Source organism: Bos mutus, chromosome 19 (genome assembly GCF_027580195.1).
Source record: "Bos mutus isolate GX-2022 chromosome 19, NWIPB_WYAK_1.1, whole genome shotgun sequence".
NCBI classification, from domain to species: Eukaryota; Metazoa; Chordata; class Mammalia; order Artiodactyla; family Bovidae; genus Bos; species Bos mutus.
This window is the reverse complement of record NC_091635.1, coordinates 24,518,684-24,539,635: the sequence shown is the minus strand read 5'-3', so window position 1 is coordinate 24,539,635 and position 20,952 is coordinate 24,518,684. Positions and strand designations below refer to the sequence as shown.

Sequence of the window (20,952 nt, the reverse complement as noted above, 5' to 3'; positions counted from 1 at the left end):
AAATGAACAAACAAAACAGAAACAGACTCAGAGATACAAAGAACAAACTGGTAACCACCAGAGGGAAGGCAGGTTGGCTAAATAGGTGAAGGGGATTTAAGAGAAACAAACTTCCAGTTATAAGATAAATAAATCACAGGGATGTAATGTACAGCATAGGGTATGTAGTCCGTAATATCGTAATACTTTGTTTGGTAACAGATGGTTACTACATTTATGGTGGTGATCAATTCACAATGTGTGTAAATGTTGAACCACTATGCTGTATACCTGAAACTGATATAATATTGTTTGTCAATTGTATTTCAATTAAAAAATTTTTTTGAAGGAAAGGCATTTTGAACCTAAATTTTTATACAAAATTTCATACAAAGGCAAATAAATCATCACTGCAATGTGAAATTTTTTACATTAAAATTTTTAATTAAAAAATCCATTTATCTTTTTCCGTCACCTCAAATATCACCTCTTCTAATGAAGCAGACTTAATCTTCGCAACTGGGTGTGAGGGCATTTCCTTCTCATCCACCAATGCTCTTCTTTAGTGGAACTTAAATCCGACTAGTTATCCGGGGACCCGTCTTACCCCACCGCACACTCCATGGGGGCAAGGACTGCCACGAGCATTTTTTGTCCCCCATAAGCATTCAGCAGACAATTGCTCTGCATAGCTCCATGGCTGAACAAGCAGGAGGAGGTGGGGCTAGGAAAGCATCCTACTCTTAATAATATTTTGCCTTTGGACAACCCAGAGCCATTACAGCCTCTAGGCAGGATCAGCTACTTAATTTGGTGGGCCCAATGCAAAAATGAAAATACAAGACTCCTTGTTCACAAATTATTCAGAATTTCAAGATGGTAACAGCATTAAACCAGATGCAAGGCCTTCCTAGCGTGGAGCCCTGTGTGACTGCATAGACTGCACGACCATGAAGGTGACCCTGTCGTTAGGTTCAAAAGTGCTGGCACCAAATTGTCCCTTAGGAAGACAAATAATTCTGACTTCACCTTAAGAGACTTCCATTTTATCAACTCAGGAACCTTGACTGGCTGGGGTTGGTGACTAGGGAGAAAAAGGGAAAGATACAGAGCTTCTAGGAAGTCCCATTTCAGCAAGTCTTACACCTTTTCTCTGGGCCAGACTATGACCTATGGCAGCCTAATAGTGATGGTGGCATCAGAAAAGGCAATTTGAGTTAGGATGGTAGGGAAGGCAGCCGGAAGATACTTGGGCACAGAGCTGCTGGTGTAGGAGGAGGTCTGGTCTTTACCTGATGAAGCTACAGCTGTCCTGATTCCCTTACTCGGGGCTCAGAGTTCTCCATCAAGCCCTAGCTCTTTGTCTTTTCTCTCTGGAGTTGAAGACCACTGACACTGACCTGGTGGTGCCCTGAGGGCTCTGGACTTCTGGAAATGGGGAGTCCTTCCTTGCAACACTCCTCCCTTCATGTTGCTCTATCCTTGGGAGTGTCCTGGATGGCAGTGCTGTGTGAGGGACCCATAAGAACGCCACTGGTGGGGCAGCTAGAACGTGTCCTGGGGCAGCACCCATAACTCCCGGAAGTCGTGGTTCTCCAGGACTGTAAGCTAACTGGGGGGCGGGACAAAAAGCAAGGCTGTTAGCTTCCGTAGTGCTAAAGGGAGGTAGTCATAAGACCAGGCTCTCTAGATGAGGAAATAAAACTTTCAGTTGCTTCTGCAGGCATCGTAGACACTGTAGGAAGAGACAAATCATTTCCTGGGAGTAAGAGGAAGAAATGGCAGAAATCCAGTCTGACTCTAGAAAGAAAAAAAAAAAGATTTTTTTCTTAGATTTTTCTTTAAAATGGCTTCTAGAATATTTAAGTCAATTAACTTTCATCATCACCATTCCTATCTTGTGGTGATTCACATCCATTACCTACACAACATTCATATTCCTGAATCCTTATCATAGCCCCAAACATTTGACAAGGATCATTTAAGAGCTGCTAACCTGGCTGGTCCAGAGACAACAAGTGGTACTTGTTAAGAGCACAAACTTAGCTCCCAGTATCTGTGTGCCCTTGGGCAAGTTAAGTTCTCTAAACCTTGGTTTCCTCATTTGAAAAAAGAGAATAACAGTGGTACTTACCACAAAGAGTTGCTTTGAGGATTGAGATACTGTAGGCAAAACTTTTAATACACCCCAAACAAGTGTCCAGTCTGTGTTGGGCTCAACACCATCAGCACAGTATCGTTACCACCATCATCACTGTAGCTACATTTATCGAGGAGGTTGCCAAGCACCCTGCATTAGCAAGCTTTAAATCATCCTTAAGTGCTACAAAAGGGACTATTTATCCCCTAAAGCTCAACTGTTAGCAGATCTGAAGCCCTGACCTCAGTGGCCTCACTGCGAAAGTGGATCCCAAGGAAGGATGATGAGGTTATAGAGATTTAAGCAGAAAAATGGAGGAATTTGTCAGGGCTCCCTTCCTCACATGAGTCAGGATGGGATCTAAGTTCATGGCGGATTGGTAAAGAGGAAGAAACACCGAAACCCACCACTGTGTGACATTGGGCAAATCAGTTAATGTTCCCAAACCTTGATTCTCTTCCTCTGCAAATTGAGGATAAGGGAATAATTCTGTCTTGCCAACCTCACAGCATTGACCTGAGGCTTACATGAGAGACAGTAGGTAAACGTGATGTGTGGAAGGTATTGTTATTATACCTACAGAGAAAGTTCATGATCTGTAGTCTGAACATCTGCTCTGCGCTTTCCTTCTCTAATTCAAGCATTATGCAGAAGCCCTATTCTCATACCCATCCTGCTCCATTTGTAAACCAACTCGTTGACAGGCATTCTGCTGCATATAATTAGACTTTTCCCAGTTTGCCTTGTATGTGTCAGTTCCTTGCAGTCTGATCAGCTGGGAATTTTGAGAAGCCATTACTTGACCTAAAAGCAGAGGATAAGCTCTGAGATCTGGTGACTCCACACAATACCCTGGAATGCCCTGCTTGGCCGTGGCCACCACTGCTTCCTACAGAGATACCTTCACTAAAGAGCCATTTATCATTCCCTTAGCTCTAACTGAAGACTAATATTAAAAATACCACTTGAAAGAAAGAGTGGTTGTAGAGCTTGAGGATTCGGAATCAGAAACATCTGACTCAAACCCTTCACCACTGAAAGCTGTGGAACCTCCTGAATGTTAAACCTTATGCTCTTTGAGCCTCAGTTTTTTCTTTTCTAAACTTCACAATTATGATTGAAATTAAATTATATATATATACACAGAGAGAGTGCTAGTGCCTATAGAGTACATTACCAAAAAAAAAGAGTAAATTTTACCATCATTCATATTCATCAGAAAACATGCCAGTACCTTCAGCCATCGTCTACTATGGTAGAAAAAGTCCATAATGGCAAGTGACCACATGACAAACTGCTCTTAGAAATCAGAGGCAGTGAAAAGAATCACCCCTAAAGAATCACCTGTTTAGGGCAGCTGCTGCAGAGCGGCCAGGAGGAGGGTGGATCTCCCGAGAGCGGAGCGCCCGGAGTCCTCCTCCACCTCCTCCTGCCGCCCTAATGAAAAAAAAAAAAAAAAAAAAAATCACCTGTTTACTAGATGAGTAAATTTATCTTTACTCATTTAGGAGAAAATATCAAAACCTTCTCTGCCTACAAATCCCAGAGCTTCTCATGGAGTCCAAATCCAAGCTGGACTTTGCTAAAGAATGGCCTGAAGAAGCAGCATCCCACGTCATAGCTGTTCACCAAGGTTCAACTGAGAGAGAAGCTATCTTTGTTCCCAGACTAGTTACATGAGTGCCAGTGTGTACAGAGATGTGCCAAGAGGTTGCTGTTGTTCAGTCACTCAGTCATGTCCCACTCTTTGTGACCCAATGAACTGCAGCACGCCAGGCTCTCCTGTCCTCACCATCTCCCAGAGCTTGCTCAAACTCATGGTCATTGAGTTGGTGATGCCATCCAACCATCACATCCTCTGTCATCCCCTTCTCCTCCTGCCTTCAGTCTTTCCCAGCATCAGGGTCTTTTCCAATGAGTCAGTTTTTCACATCAGGTGGCCAAAGTATTGGAGCTTCAGTATCAATCCTTCCAATGAATACTCAGGACTGATTTCCTTTAGGATTAACTGGTTTGATTGCCTTGCAGTCCATGGGACTTTCAAGTCTTCTTGAACACCACAGTCCAAAAGCATCAATTCTTCAGCACTCAGCCTTCTTTACGGTCCAACTCTCACATCCATACATGACTACTGGGAAAACCATAGCTTTGACTAGACTGACCTTTGTCGGCAAAGTAATGACTCTGCTTTTTAATGCACTGTCTAGGTTGGTCATAGCTTTTCTCCTAAGGAGCAAGCATCTTTTAATTTCATGGCTGCAATCACCATCTGCAGTCATTTTGGAGCCCAAGAAAATAACGTCTGTCACTGTTTCCATTGTTTCCCCATCTATTTGCCATGAAGTGATGGGACTGGATGCCATGATCTTAGTTTTCTGAATGTTAAGCCAGCTTTTTCACTCTCCTCTTTCACCTTCATCAAGAGGCTCTTTAGTTCCTCTTCACTTTCTGCCATAAGAGTGGTGTCATCTGCATATCTGAGGCTATTGATATTTCTCCTGGCAAACTTGATTCCAGCTTGTGCTTCATCCAGCCCAGCATTTCGCATCATGTACTCTGCATATAAGTTAATAAGCAGAGTGACAATATACAACCTTGACATATTCCTTTCCCAATTTTGAACCAGTCCACTGTTCCATGTCCGATTCTAACTGTTGCTTCTTGACCTGCATACAGGTTTCTGAGGAGGCAGGTAAGGTGGCCTGGCATTCCTAACTCTTTAAGAATTTTCCACAGTTTGTTGTGATCCACACAAAGACTTTAGTATAGTCAGTGAAGCAGAAGTAGATGTAGAAGTAGCCAAGAGCTTAGGGGATGAAGAAACCCACAGAACCAGCCCTAATCTTGGGGAGTGCCCTCTCCGGGGTTGGGGTAGGAGGATGAAGACCCTGCCTTCAGGGAAACCCCAGTGTGACGGTGCAGACATAGTCTGTGTCCTCGGGAGTCTCTGATTAGGGAGACAAAAAAGTCCAAAACAGGATGTGATGTTATTTTTTCTGCTAAGAGATCCAGAGCCAAATTCAATTGTCATTTTAGGAAGCACTTAATCATACCCTTTCAATATAATTATTTCTCCCTTTCTCAGTGTGGCTTCTGATCATTATAACTTTATTTTAACACTCATATTGCATATGTTTTCATGCCCCAGGCTTCCTAGTGGTTCAGTTGGTAAAGAATCTAACTGCAATGCAAGGAGACCCAGGTTTGATCCCTGGGTCAGGAAGATCCCTTGGAGAAGTAAATGGCAACCCACTCTAGTATTCTTGCCTGGGAAATCCCATGGACAGAGGGGCCTTGCAGGCTACAGTCCATGGGGGTCATAGTGAGTCAGACACAACTCAGCGACTAACCCCCCTCCCCTCCAACCACATATCATCCACCTCACTTTAAAAAATATTTATTTACTTGGCTGCATCAGATCTTGGTTGCGGCACACAAGTGCAGTTGCTCCAAGGCATATGGGATCGTAGTCCCCCTATCAGGGGTTGAACCCGTGTCCCCTGCATCACAAGGTGGATTCTTAACCACTGGACCACCAGGGATTACCAGGGAAGTCCCCTATCCTTCCCTTTAAAAGTAGGAGCATAAATAACTTAAAATTCTAGAAAATTATGAGCCAGAGACAGTGGGGGTGGGTTTGAGCCCCATCAGGACTGAGGAGTTTTGTTCCTATAACAGGTCCACAGGTCAGGGTGGTCATCACAGTTTCCTCTGCCCAGGCCTGGGTCTACATACAGGATAGTTTTCATTTCCACACTAGAGAGATGTCTTCAAAAGGCAAATTCCCAGTGACCTGTCCCAAATCTCATGTCAGGATTTCCAGAGGTGTGGCCTTGGAAACTACAGGCTTAACAAGGGCCCCCACACAATTCATATCATCATGGAAGTTTGGGAAACACTAGGCCATTTTTTTCCTTTGAGGGTGGTGAGAGGACCATCAGAACACATAGTGGAACTTCTTAAAATGCAGATTCCTGAACCCCTCAGTAGGACCTACTGATTCAGAACTTCCAGGAGCAGGCCTTGGAATATGCATTTTTATGAGCATCCAAAGTGATGCATATGGGCTGATATTCACTCGTCAGCCCTTCTGCAGTGTGAACTATAGGTCACAAGGGGGTCAGGTCAGACTGTCCGGTCAGTCTGTTTTAGGTGGCAGAAGTGAATGAGATGATTAAAATTTATCTCCTATAGGCAGTCAAGCAGTATAAATCCCTCCACCATCAGTTCAGTTCAGTTCAGTTACTCAGTCGTGTCTGACTCTTTGCGACCCCATGGACTGCAGTATGCCAGGCCTCTCTGTCCATCACCAACTTCCGGAGTCCACCCAAACCCATGTCCATTGAGTTGGTGATGCCATCCAACCATCTCATTCTCTGTTGTCCCCTTCTCCTCCTGCCTTCAATCTTTCCCAGCATCAGGGTCTTTTCCAATGAGTCAGTTCTTCTCATGAGGTGGCCAAAGTATTGGAATTTCGGCTTCAGCATCAGTCCTTCCAATGAATATTCAGGACTGATTTCCTTTAGGATGGACTGGTTGGATCTCCTTGCAGTCCCAAGAACTCTCAAGAATCTTCTCCAACACCAGAGTTCAAAAGCATTAATTCTTCCGCGCTCAGCTTTCTTTATAGTCCAACTCTCACATCCACATGTGACTACTGGAAAAAAAGCTTTGACTAGATGGACCTTTGTTAGCAAATAATGTCTCTGCTTTTTAAAATGCTGTCTAGTTTGGTCATAACTTTCCTTCCAAGGAGCAAGTGTCTTTTAATTTCATGGCTGCAGTCACCATCTGCAGTGATTTTGGAGCCCAAGAAAATAAAGTCTGTCACTGTTTCCACTGTTTCCCCATCTATTTGCCATGAAGTGATGGGACCGGATGCCATGATCTTAGTTTTCTGAATGTTGAGCTTTAAGCCAACTTTTTCACTCTCCTCTTTCACTTTCATCAGGAGACTCTTTAGTTGTTCTTCTCTTTCTGCCATAAGAGTGGTGTCATCTGCATATCTGAAGTTATTAATATTTCTCCTGGCAATTTTGATTCCAGCTTGTGCTTCATCCAGCCCAGCGTTTCTCAAGATGTACTCTGTATATAAGTTAAATAAGCAGAGTGACAGTATACAGCCTTGACGTACTCCTTTCCCTATTTGGAACCAGTCTGTTGTTTCATGTCCAGTTCTAACCCTCCACCATAGGCAATGCTATCTTGTAGAGCTCTAAATTTTCACATATCACCCTCCTTCAGAAGCACTAATGCTCTGACAGAGGGCTCCCTTGCCATCTCTTTGGTGCTTTTACACAGTGGAATTAAAGCTTAAGGGTCTTTGAACTTTCCTGGTTGTCCAGTAGTTAAGCATCTGCCTGCCAACAGAGGGGACATAGGTTCAATCCCTGGTCCAGGACAAGATTCCACGTGTACGTGCGCCATAACACAACTACTTAGCCTGTGCTCTAGAGTCCATGTGCAGCAACTACTGGAGTCCCTGGGCCTAGAGCTGGTGCTCCACAACAGAAGCCACCACAATGAGAAGCCTTCACACTGTGAAGAAAAGTAGCCCCGGCTCAGTGCAACTAGAGAAAGCCTGTGCACAGGAATGAAAACCCAGTATAGCCATAAATAAGTAAATAAGTAAAAGCTTAAGGATCTTTGTTTCCAGATCTCAGGCACCAGTGTCCTGTTGTTCTGTCCCCTTAGTACACGCCTTACAGGGTCAGCTCTCAGGTCAAGTGCCCTGGACCTAAGTAGGCTAGGCTGGCAGAAGACAAAAGATATGGAGATCACCTTTTCATGGTTAACACGGTTCTACTTCCAGGGCCGGCATTAGTGACTGTCTCAGTTTCAGCCAGAAGTGGAAAACAAGGCAAAGTGTACTTAAAGCAGCGGGGCCAGATCGGTCATAGTAGAAACACATCGATACACTGCAAGGGGGTCACATTTTGAATGTGGTGAGTCTTTTTTTAAAACATATTTATTTATTTTGGACTGTGTTAGGTTTCCGTTGCTGTGTACAGGCTTTCTTTAGTTGGGGCAAGCAGTGGCTACTCTTCATTTCGGTGTGCAGGCTTCTCATCATGGTGGGTTCTCTTCTTGCAGAATACAGTCTGTAGGCAGGGCTTCAGTAGCTGTGGCTCCCAAGCTCCAGAGCAGAGGCTCAGCAGCTGTGGTGGACGGGCTTTGTTGCCCCGCAGCACATGGATCTTCCCGGACCAGGGACTGAACCCATGTCTCCTGCATTGATAGGCGGATTCTTTACCACTGAGCCAGCAGGGAAGCCCTGAGGTGAGTCTTAACTGTCTACTTACCTGCGTGTCTTTATGAATCTATCTGCCCACCTACCTACCCAACATTCCAGAAATATATGTAAGAGTGCCTGCCAATGCTGTAGACACATGAAGGGAATATAAGTGGGCCTACCTAGTTCCTCTCACATCCTCTTTGGCCAGAGATCAGGTAGTGACTGTATGCTTCCTGATCCTGCATACACAGGTCTTTCAAAGCACCTGTATGGCTTCTGCCAGGCCTTGGGTCCAGTCGGGCTGGAGTGGCAACCACCAGCAGGTCTTTCAGGGAAACATCATGGCTGTGAGAATTCTGTAAGAAGAGGAAGGAGGGCACATCCAGCTGCCTCTTCTCACCAGAGCTTCGGCTGCGAAAGTAGGACTCCCGGAGCAGGGAGGGGTTTTCTGGAAAGGCAAAGTCATTGGCATCATCAATCTGTGCTGCTGGACTCAGCACAAATTCCTGGCGAAGGCCACCTCCCACTAGGGTCTCCTGCTTAAAACTGGCTGAAGCTCCTTAATTAGAATCAGCCACTGCGCCTTTCTTCCAAACAGTTTCTCTTCCCTTTTTTTTTTTTCCAGACTTAACACCCCAAACTTGTACAGGCTCAGCTGAAAGGGCTTCATTTGAATAAGAACCAGAAAAGACTGAAAAGGGTACTTAGACATAGCATTCTATTTTTATCACTTTTTTTTTTTTTTTGCTTTCCCATTAAGGCTAGAGACTCCCTAAGTACAAAGACTATGTCTCCACTATCAGACTGGGATCTCCCTGAAGGCAGGGGTTTCAGCCCCCCTCAGATGGGGCACTCCCCAAGATTAGGCTGGTCCTGTTGGTTTCTTCATCCCCTATGCTCTTGGCACATCTTCAAACACACTGACACTCACGTGACTGGTCACTCAGCACCAGCTTTGGGTTGTAGTGAGCTGGGAACAAAGACAGCTTCTCTCTCAGTTGAACCTTGGTGAACAGCTCTGACATAGGATGCTGCTTCTTCAGGCCATTCTTTAGCAAAGTCCAGCTTGGGTTCGGACTCCACGAGAAGCTCTGGGATTTTGTAGGCAGAAAACCGTTTGATACTTTTTCTGGGATGAGGTACCAAGGCACCTGCTGTGGCTTGCATTTAAAGGAGGCCACCCTGTCCATCTTTGGGCTGCTACACTCAGAGCTGGCTGTCATAGTCACATTCAGCAGACATTCAGGGGTGTCTGAGACCTGGGTGGTGGATTCTGGGAAGGCTTCTACTGAAGTTAGAGGCTGGAAGAGAAAATGGCCCAAAATGAGATTATGAAAAGCAAAGGGCTCCTTCCTATGCCCTTTTTAATTAAAACAAACAGATGAAGAGCTGCATTCATGAGCAATAAGGAAGATTTTGGTTAGAACAGTTTCTAACCATGAATTGGTTAAACACTAAGGCGGAAGATGGTGGGGAATGTCCACAGAGCTTCCTCTGGAGGTCTTTAAATGTGAGAGACTTTAAACACTGGAGACTAGTAATCAGAGAAATAGGTATTATTTCACAACTATTAAACTGGCAAAAAATAGAAAGCTGGATATCAGTGTTGGTGGAATGCAAGGGAGCTACAGGGACGCTCATGCACTGCTGATGAGAATGTAGGTTGGTCCAGACACTCTGGTGAACCATCTAGAAAGATAAGTAAGATAAGATTACAACCCGTACACTGCAATGAAGAGTAGCCCTTGCTCACCACTACAGAAAACCTGCATGCAGCAACAAAGACACAGTGCAGTCAAAAATAAATAAATAAGATTACAAATACCTTGTTGACCCAGCAATTCAGCTCCTAGCTATAGATGCTAAATAAGTTATAAGATTGCTCCTTTTAAAAAAGTATGTACACCAATGTTCCCAGCAACATTATTCACAATAGGCAACAGGTGGATACAGCCCAAATGTCCACCAACAAATGAATGGATAAACAAAATGTGGTATAGGCACAGTGGAATATTATTACCATCCTCAAAAGGAAGTACATTCTGATATATGCTACAACATAAATGAACTCTGAACAGATTATGCTAAGTGAAATAAAGTTAAAGTGTTAGTCACTCAGTCATATCTGACTCTTTGCAACCCCATGGACAATAGCCCACCAGGCTCCTCTTTCCATGGGATTCTCCAGGCAAGAGTACTTGAGTGGGTTGCCATTCCCTTCTCCAGGGGATCTTCCTGACCCAGGCTTCGAACCTGGATATTCTGCATTGCGGGCAGATTTCTTTACTGTCTGAGCCACCAAAGAAGCTCCAAAGTGAAATAAACCAGACACAAAGTACAATTATTGTATGATTCTCTTTATATGAGGTATAAATAAATATTTAGAAATAAGTCCATAATTGGGGTTGAGATTTTAAAATCCATCTCTAAGCAATCGATATAAAAAGCAGAAATCAAATTAGTCTGGATATGGAAAATCTGAGTGACCCTATCAACCAGGGTGATTGAATTGATATATATAACACTATACTCAGCAACTGCAGAATACACATTCTTTTCAAGTGCCCATGGAATATTCATCAAGGTATTGCTGGGCTGTAAAATAAGATGATAAATTTTAAGACACTGAAACTTTATCAAAGCATTGTACAAACCACAAAGGAATCAAATCAGAAATTAATAGCAATAAGCCACAGGACTGGAAAAGGTTGGTTTTCATTCCAATCCCAAAGAAAGGCAATGCCAAAGAATGTTATTTGCACACATCTCACATGCTAGCAAAGTAATGTTCAAAATTCTCCAAGCCAGGCTTTAATAGTATGTGAACCGTGAACTTCCAGATGTTCAAGCTGGATTTAGAAAAGGTAGAAGAACCAGAAATCAAATTGTCAACATCTGTTGGATCATAGAAAAAGCAAGAGAATTCCAGAAAAACATCTACTTCTGCTTTATTGACTATGCCAAAGCCTTTGACTGTGTGGAGAGACAGGAATACCAGACCACTTGACCTGCCTCCTCAGAAATCTGTATGCAAGTCAAGAAGCAACAGTTAGAATCGGACATGGAACAATGGACTGGTTCCAAATTGGGAAAGGAGTACATGAAGGCTGTATATTGTCACCGTGCTTATTTAACTTACATGCAGAGTACATCATGAGAAATGCCGGACTGGATGAAGCACAAGTGGAATCAAGATTTCCAGGAGAAATATCAATAACCTCAGATATGCAGATGATACCACCCTTATGGCAGAAAGAGAAGAACTAAAGAGCCTCCTGATGAAAGTGAAAGAGGAGAATGAAAAAGTTGGCTTAAAACAACATTCATAAAGCAATTATCCTTCAATAAAAAATAAATTAAAAAAACTCAGCATTCAAAAAACTAAGATCATGGCATCCGGTCCCATCACTTCATGGCAAATAGATGGGGAAACAATGGAAAGTAACAGACTTTATTTTCTTAGGCTCCAAAATCACTGCAGATGGTGACTGCAGCCATGAAATTAAAAGATGCCTGCTCCTTGGAAGAAAAGCTATGACCAACCTAGACAGTGTATTAAAAAGCAGAGACATTACTTTGTCAACAAAGGTCCGTCTAGTTAAAGCTATGATTTTTCCAGTAGTCACGCATGGCTGTGAGAGTTGGACTATAAAGAAAGCTGAGCACTGAAGAATTGATGCTTTTGAACTGTGGTGTTGGACAAGACTCTTGAGAGTTCCTTGGACTGCAAGGAGGTCAAACCAGTCAATGAATATTCATTGGAAGGACTGATGCTGAAGCTGAAACTCCAATACTTCGGCCACCTGATGCAAAGAAGTGATGCAAAGACGCTGATGCTGGGAAAGACTGAAGGCAGGAGTGGGAGAAGGGGACGACAGAGGATAAGATGGTAAGGATGGCATCACCGACTCAATGGACATGAGTTTGAGCAAACTCAGGGAGTAGGTGATGGACAGGGAAGCCTGGCATGCTGCAGTCCATGGGGTCACAAAGAGTCAGACATGACTAAGTGACTGAACTGACTGAATAGCAATAAGATATCTGCTGCTGCTGCTGCTAAGTCGCTTCAGTCGTGTCCGACTCTGTGCGACCCCATAGACGGCAGCCCACCAGGCTCCACCGTCCCTGGGATTCTCCAGGCAAGAACACTGGAGTGGGTTGCCATTTCCTTCTCCAATGCATGAAACTGAAAAGTCAAAGTGAAGTCGCTCAGTCGTGTCCGACTCTTAGTGACCCAATGGACTAAAGCCTACCAGGCTCCTCCGTCCATGGGATTTTCCAGGCAAGAGTACTAGAAAACTCTTAAATATTAGAAAATTAAACAATATACTTCTAGATCACCCATGGAACAAAAATGAAATCACAAGGAAATCAGAAAAATATTTCAAACAATGATAAAAATGCAACATATCAAAATTTATGTTATGAAGATAATCTGGTATTTATAGGGAAATTTATAGTGCTAAACACTTACATTAGATAGGAAGAAAGGCTTACAGTAAATAATCTAACTTTCTACTTTAAGAAACTAGAAAATGGTGATAGAATTAAACTAAAAGCTAAGAGAAAAAAGGGAAATAATAAAGAAAACACTGGTCTTCCCAGGTGGCCCAGTGGTAAAGAATCCTCCTGTCAAGCAGGAGATGCAGGTTTAATCCCTGTGTCAGAAAGATCACCAGGAGAAGGAAATGGCAACCCACTCCAATTTTTTGCCTGGGAAATCCCATGGACAGAGGTGCCTGGTGGGTTACAGTCTATGGAGTTACAAAAGAGTCAGACACGACTTAGCAATGAAACAACGAACAACAACACTAGAAAAGCAATCTGCTAAATCACGTCAGTCATGTCCAACTCTGTGCCACCCCATAGACAGCAGCCCACCAGGCTTCCACTTCCCTGGGATTCTCCAGGCAAGAACACTGGAGTGGGTTGCCATTTCCTTCTCCAGTGCATGCAAGTGAAAAGTGAAAGTGAAGTTGCTCAGTTGTGTCCGACTCTTAGCAACTCCATGGACTGAAGCCCATCAGGCTCCTCCATCCATGGGATTTTCCAGGCAAGAGTACTGGAGTGGGGTGCCATTGCCTTCTCTGGAAAAGCAATAGCAATAGAAAATAAATAGAAAGCAAACTGTAGAGAAAATTAACAAAGCCTAAAATTGGTTCTTTAATAAAATGAATAATCTCATACTAAGATCAAAATAAATAAAGAGGAAATATAAATGCTTTTATCATCCATGAAAAAGGAGATATCTGGATGCATCATGCAGAGATCAAAGAGATAAGAAAATTTAAAACAACCAGAAGGGACAGTAGTTTGGTTCTGATTCTAGCTAAGATGAATTAAGCATATTGCATCTATCTCTCCCATAGGCTATTCCTATAAAACCTGCAAAGAACGCATGCATAGAATAGTTATCTGACAATTCTGAAAAGTAAATAGTAGCAAGCAGATTGAGGAAGATTTAAGGAAGATGAGAATTCAAAGCACCAGCAAGTCGGCAGTGCTGTGCTTAGTCGCTCTGTCGTGTTCCACTCTTTGAGACCTCATGGACTGTAGCCTGCCAGGCTCCTCTGTTCATGGGGATTCTCCAGGCAAGAATACTGCAGTGGGTGGCCATGCCCATGCCCTCTTTCATGGGATCTTCCCAACCCAGAGATCAAACCCAGGTCTCCCACATTGCAGGTGGATTCTTTACCATCTGAGCCACCAGAGAAGTTTACTGTTTTTTCCTTCAGTATGCCCTGACTTGAACTCAAAGCAACTCAAAATTCAAAAGTGGGTACTGGGGAATATTCACTATTTTGTCGTATTTTTTTAGATTCTACATATAAGTGATATCATCCAGTATTTGTCTTTCTCTGACTTAGTATAATGTCCAGGTCCATCCATGTTGCTGCAAATGGCAAAATTTTGTCCTATTTATGGCTAAGGAACATTCCTTAGCCAGCTAAGTAATTCCTTAGACAGAGAAAGCCCTAACAGAACCTTTTAGTTGTGGCTCTTCTTTTTTTCTTTTCTCTACTCTCTTTGCCCCCATATCCATGATGAAAGTCCTGAGGTGGATTCCAGTACTGAATAGAATTCAGTGATTAACAGAACTAGTATACAGAAATTTAGTAAGAATATAGAAGAAATGAACAACATCAGCAACCAAATAAACCTAATTGACCCACTGCCCAATAGCAGCAAAACAGATACTCTTTTGAAGTGCACATGAAACATTCTCCAAAAGAAACCATGTTCCGGGTCATAACATAAACTCTAACAAATTTTAAAGAACTGAAATCACATAAAGTGTGTTCTCTGATGATATGGAATTAAATTAGAAATCAATAACAGGAAAACCCCCAAACAACTGAAAGTTAACACATTTCTAAATTGCCAAGATATGAAAGCAACTTAAGTGTCCAGCAACAGAAAAATAGATAAAGATGTCGTATAACCACACACACACACACACACAAAAGAACGTTCCTTAGCCATAAAAAGGACCAAATTTTGCCATTTGCAGTAACATGGATGGACTTGGAGGACATTATGCTAAATGAAATAAGGCAGACAGAGAAAGACAAACACTGTATGATATCACTTACATGTAGAATCTAAAAAATACAACAAACTAGCAAATATAAGAATAAAGAAGCAGACTCACATATAGAGAATAAACCAGTGGTTACTAGTGGGGACAGGGAAGTGGGGAGGGGATAGGGGAGTCAGAGGTACAAACTATTAGGTACAAAATAAACTACAAGGATATATTGTACAAATGGGGAATTGAGACAATATTTTATAATAACAATAAATGGAGTGTAACCTTTAAAAATTATGAATCATTATATTGTATATCTATAATTTATATAATATTATATAGCAAATATAGTTCAATAAAAAAACACAAAAATAAATAAAATTTTAAAAATTAAAAAACAATCCACATTTCTAAATAACCCAAGGGTCATAAAGACAATCTCAAGTGAAATTAGAAAACATTTTGGACTAAATGAAAATGAAAATAGATCAAAATTCATGGTATCTAGTTAAAGGTGTTCTTAGAAAGAAATTTATAGCATGAAATGTGTATATTAGGAAAGAAGGTCTTATTCAACATTCTAAATGTCCCCCTTAAGAAATTAAAAAAGCAAAAATAATCCAAAGCAAACAGAACCTAAGTATTAGTGACAAAAGTCAATGAAATTAAAAAATCATAAAATAATAGGAAATGGGAAATAATAATAGAAAATAATTGGAAAATAATAGAAAATAAAAAAATTCATGGAAACAAAACTCAGCTCTTTGAAAATAATACATTGATAAACTCTTAGTGACACTGACCAAGGGGAAAAAAAGTGAAAGAATAAACAAATTACCACTATCAGGAATGAAAGAATGTATCACTACAAACTCTGCAGACATTAAAAGGATAATAGGAAACTACTATAAACAACTCTTCACATATAAATCCAATAACTTAGATAAAATGGACCAATATCTTAAAAACCACAAACCACCAAAACTCACTCAAAATGGAATACATAACTATTAAAGACATTTAATTATAGTTTAAAATATTACAAAAAAAGAAATCACCCGCTTGAGATCATTTCACTGGAGAACTCTAACTGAATACTTAAATAAGAAATAATGACAATTCTACACAATCTCCTCCAGAAGAGGAGAAAACACTTCCCAATTTATTTTATGGAGCTAACAGACAAAAGAAACAAACTATATTCCAACATCCCTGACGAACACTGACAAAAATCCTCAACAAAACGTTAGCAAATTGAATGCAGCAATCTGTAAAAAGAACAATACAACCTGGCAAAAGGGTTTTATATTCCAGGAATAAAAGATTGGCTCAAGATAAAAAATTAATCAATGTTATATACCATATTAACAATGTAAGTAGAAAAACTTCTATCAATTGGTACCAAAAAAGCACTTGACAAAATTCAATATCCATTCATGATTTAAAACAACTCTCAGCAAACTAGGAATAGAAGTGAACTTCTTCAAGCTGGTAAAGAACATTGTCAAAAACTACAAAAAATGCCATTCTTAATGATAAAAGACTGAATGTTTCCCCTTTAAGATTGGAAACAAGGCAGGGATGTCTACTCTCTCCTCTCCTATTCAACACTGTGCTAGAAATCCCAGACAGGCAATAAGGCAAGAAAAAGAAATAAAAGGTATGAAGATTGAAAATAAAGAAGTAAAACTGTCTTTATTTGAAGATGACATAATTGTTTGATAAAAATCCTATGGCATCAACAACAACAACAAAATAAAACTTTAATAGAACTTATAAGGCACCTAAGCAATTCAGTGAGAAAGGAAAGTCCTTCAGTAAAGTCTTGTAACTAGATGTGCCTAAGGGGATAAAACCCTACTGCCCATCACCTAGCACACTCAAAAGTTAATTTGAGTTGGATCATGGACCTATACACAAAGCTAAAACCATAAAGCTTTCAGAAAAAAACTAGGGAAATATCTCTGACACGGGAGTGCATGAAAACTTCTTCAACAGGACACAGAAAGCAATAACCATTAAAGAAAAATTCATAAGCTTCATCGAAATTGCTTTTTCACTAATCAAAAAACACTATTAAGAAAAAGAATAGGTAGGTTTCCAGAATATATAGAGTTCCTACAACACAACAGCAAAACAAAAAATCCCATTTCTTTGTATATATTCCCAGAGAAAAACATGGCCCGAAAAGATACAGGCACCCCAGCATTCACTGTAGAACTGCAGTGTTTACAATGGCCAAGACATGGAAACAGCCGAAATGTCCATCAACAGAGGAATGGATAAAGAAGATGTGGTGTATATATATTTATACAATGGAATATTATCCAGCCATTAAAAAGCATGAAATAAGGCCATTTGCAGCAACATGCATGGACCCAGAGAGTGTCATACTGAGTGAAGTAAGTCAGACAAGGAGAGGTGAAATTATCATATGACATCCCTTATATGTGGAATCAAAAAAGAAATGATACCAATGAACTTACTTACAAAACCGAAAGAGACTCACAGACTTAGAAAAGGAACTCATGGTTGCCAGGGGGAAGGGATCGTTAAGGACTTTGGGAAGGTCATGTACAAACTTCTATATTTAAAGTGGATAGCCAACAAAAACCTGTTGTTTAGCACATGGAACTGTGCTCAACGTTATGTGCCAGCCTGGATGGGAGGGGGCTTGGGGGAGAATGGCTACCATGTATATGCATGGCTGAGTCCCTTCACTTGTTCACCTGAAAGCATTACAACATTGTTAACTGGCTGCACCCCAGTACAAGATGTTTTTGGTGTTAAAATTTTTTTTTTTTTAAATCTGGGACTTCCCTGGTGGTCCAGTGGTTAAGAATCCACCACGTGGGTTTGATCCCTCGTCAGGGAACTAAGATCCCACATGCTGCAATGAGGATCCCCTGTGCCACAGCTAAGACCGAATGCAACAAATAAACAAATATTTTTTTTTTTAAATCCCATTTCTTAAAAAGGAGAAAGGCAAAAACTTGAACAAACTCCTCATAAAGAAACATTCATGAAAGAAACATACTTGATGAAGTGCTTGACATGGTTAATCATCAAATTAAAACTGAAATAAGAAATCACAACGTAGCCATTAGAGTGGCTAAAGTTTAAAAGACAGCACCAAATGGTAACAAACATGGAGCAATCAGTACCTTCATCCATTGTTGGCTGAAATGTACAAAAGCTATTATAATCACTTTAACTAAAGGCTTTGGTGTTCTTATAAAGTTATACATAGATCTACCCTTTGACCTAACAATCCTTCTCGTAAGTAGCTATCCAAGAGAAAAGAAAACTACGTCCGCAAAAGACTTATATCATAAGACCTTTAATCACAATAGCAATAAAAGAATAAAAACTAGGGACAACCCACATGTCCATCAACAGGAGAATGAGGAACACACTGCCGTGTATTTGTACAATGGAACACAATTCAGCAACAAAGAAGAACAACGTACTGATGTCTCCAACAACATGAATCAATCTCACAGATATAATACTGAATTAAAGGAGTCACACTCAAAATAATATATACTATATTATTCCATTTACACAAAATTCTAAAATAGGCAAAACTAATGAAAAAAAGAGTCAGGATAGAGGCTGCCTTGGGGAGGGATGCAGGGAGCAAAGGTTAATTGCCTGGGAAAGGCCAGAGGGAACTTTGGGGAAATATCAGAAAGTTCTATATCATGACAGGGATATGGATCACACGGGTGTATTTATTTGTCAGAACTGTTCAGCTAAAACTTAGCATTTTAATGCATGTAAAATTAATCTTAAAAAAGAAAAGAAAAAGTAGAGCTCAATAAGAATAAAAATAGGACATAGAATGAGATAAATAACCCAGTCACATTTAAACAAATTTTAAATGCTTGCATTTTAAAAAATCTCTTCTTTACAAGGAAACATATAAACAAAAGATGGTGGCTAGGTGAATGGAGATGAGCATAGGGACAAAGTGACAAGTAAATAAACCAAACAAGCAAAGGCTTTGAATGAACCAAGTATAGTACAACATCCTGAGCCAATGATTTTGCTCAAATCAACATGAAATCCAAAAAAAGAAAAAAAGTGAATTTTTGCTAGCTGCCTTATTTTGTAATTTCATCAGAGTTAAGTAGTACTGCTTTAAGTCTTAGGTTAAAGTACTGCTTTAATTCTTGGGTTTATGCAAAACACACACATACGCAAGGGGGTGGGTCTTAAGAAGTAGCAGTAACATTAAAATAATAGCTAATGCTTACTGACTCCTGTGTGTTGAATACCACTCGAAGCATTTTTGTGGATCCTTTCATTTAATCCTCATAGTAATCCATTGGTAGGTACTATGATGAAAATTCCATTTTTTAGGTGAGGAAACTAAGGCTTAGGGAGACTAGACTGACTAGATGGAAGTCATGTATATAATAAAATTGAGACCCCAAGAACCCAACAGAGGCAGCCGGATTCCCAAAGTATACTCCTTACTCTTTATTATTATAGTAAAAAAACCCTCATATAACATAAAATTTACCATCATAACCATTTTTAAGTGTATAGTACAGTAGTTTTAACCATATGCACATTGTTGGGCAACAGATCTCTAGAATCTTTTTAATTTGCAAAACTGAAATTCTGTACCCATTAAACATCCTTTTTTCGCCCCACCCAGCAGCCACTGGCAACCACCACTCTAGTTTTTGTTTCTAAGAGTTTGACTACTCGAGATACCTCATATAGGTGGAAGCATGCAGTATTTGTTTTCTTGTTTTTGTGGCTGGCTAATTTCATTTCGGAGAAATGTCTATTTAAACCTTTCCTTCCCCACCCCACTTTTTTTCTTTCCTTTGGCTGAATCACATGGCTGGCAGGATCTTAATTCCTGGCCAGGGACTGAGCCTGTGCCCTCCGCAGTGAAAACATAGAGTCCTAACCAGTGGACCACCGGGGAAGTCCCAGCCTTTGCCCATTTTTTAATCAGGTTGTTTGGTTTTGTTGTTGCTGTGTGTTGTAAGAGTTCTTTATATATTCTGGATATTAATCTCTATCAGATATACAATCTGAAAAGAGTTTCTCCCATTCCAAGGTTGTCTTTTTATTTTGTTGATTATTTAAGTCTGATGTAGTCCCACTTATCTATGTGTGGGTTTGCTGCTTGTACTTTTGGTGTCATATCCAAGAAATCATTGTGAAATCCAAGGGGATAAAGCTTTGAAGCAAACTCTCTTTAAGATGTTTATCAAACTATGGGTTGCAAGCCTACCACTAGGTCATGAAATTAATTTAGGGAGTTGTAAGTGGTATTTTTAAAAGAAAAGACTGAGTCACTCACTATATGCAGCATGGCTAAGCACTGTTTTAAACTCTTCTCCAGTTGTAGGTATGTATATTTGATGGACTATGAAATAAAATGAATTTCTATTATGGGCTCTGGTTAGAAATTTGAAAAACACTGCACTGCTTTATACTGCACTTGGACCAAGTGAAGGCCCAACAGTGCTGAAGATTTTCCAGTAGAGTCACCACATAGCTCGTGGTTGGCCTAAAAGAACCTGTGTTAGGACTCTCAGTACCACATTTATGTGGCAACTTGGTTTCTACAAAAAATAGAAAATCAACTGTCATGGGAAGTTAATATTTTGTGCCCATTTTATTGGTGCTGTTTGCTTTGTTTTTTAATTAATTAGTTTTTGGCCAGACTGGGTCTTTGGTGCTGAGCGCAAGCTTTCTCTAGTTCCAGGGAACGGGTGCTTCTCTTCTTTGTGGTGTGTAGGCTTCTCTTGCTGCAAAGCATGGGTCCTAGAGTGTGCGGGCTTTAGCAGTTGCAGCTCACAGGCTCTAGAGCATGAGCTCAACAGCTGTGCTGCACGGGCTTAGCTGCCCTGAAGCCTGTGGGATCTTCTTGGATCAGGGATTGAACCCATGTCCCCTGCTTTGGCAGGCAGATCCTCAACCACTGGACCACCAGGAAGTGCTTTGTTTTGTTTTGTAGCTGTGTAAGAGTTATAAGTTTCCCTGGTGGCTCAGTGGTAAAGAACCTGCCTGCCAATGCAGGAGACACAGGAGACACTGGGT

At 40.9% G+C, this 20,952-nt stretch overlaps 1 protein-coding gene across 2 annotated transcripts in view; it reads right to left on the bottom strand.

The window, feature by feature from the left end:
* Positions 1-439: 439 nt before the first annotated feature.
* The window catches only part of TTLL6 (tubulin tyrosine ligase like 6), a 37,824-nt gene continuing 17,311 nt past the window's right edge, over positions 440-20,952 (bottom strand). For both annotated transcript variants that reach the window (XM_005890358.2, XM_070388801.1), the window contains 3 exons: positions 9,286-9,655; positions 8,534-8,802; positions 440-1,779 (listed from right to left, as the gene is read on the bottom strand). In XM_005890358.2, the coding sequence (XP_005890420.2) occupies positions 8,534-8,802; positions 9,286-9,655 (639 nt within the window). In that variant the 3' untranslated portion in view covers positions 440-1,779. The remainder of the gene's footprint in view (positions 1,780-8,533; positions 8,803-9,285; positions 9,656-20,952) is intronic.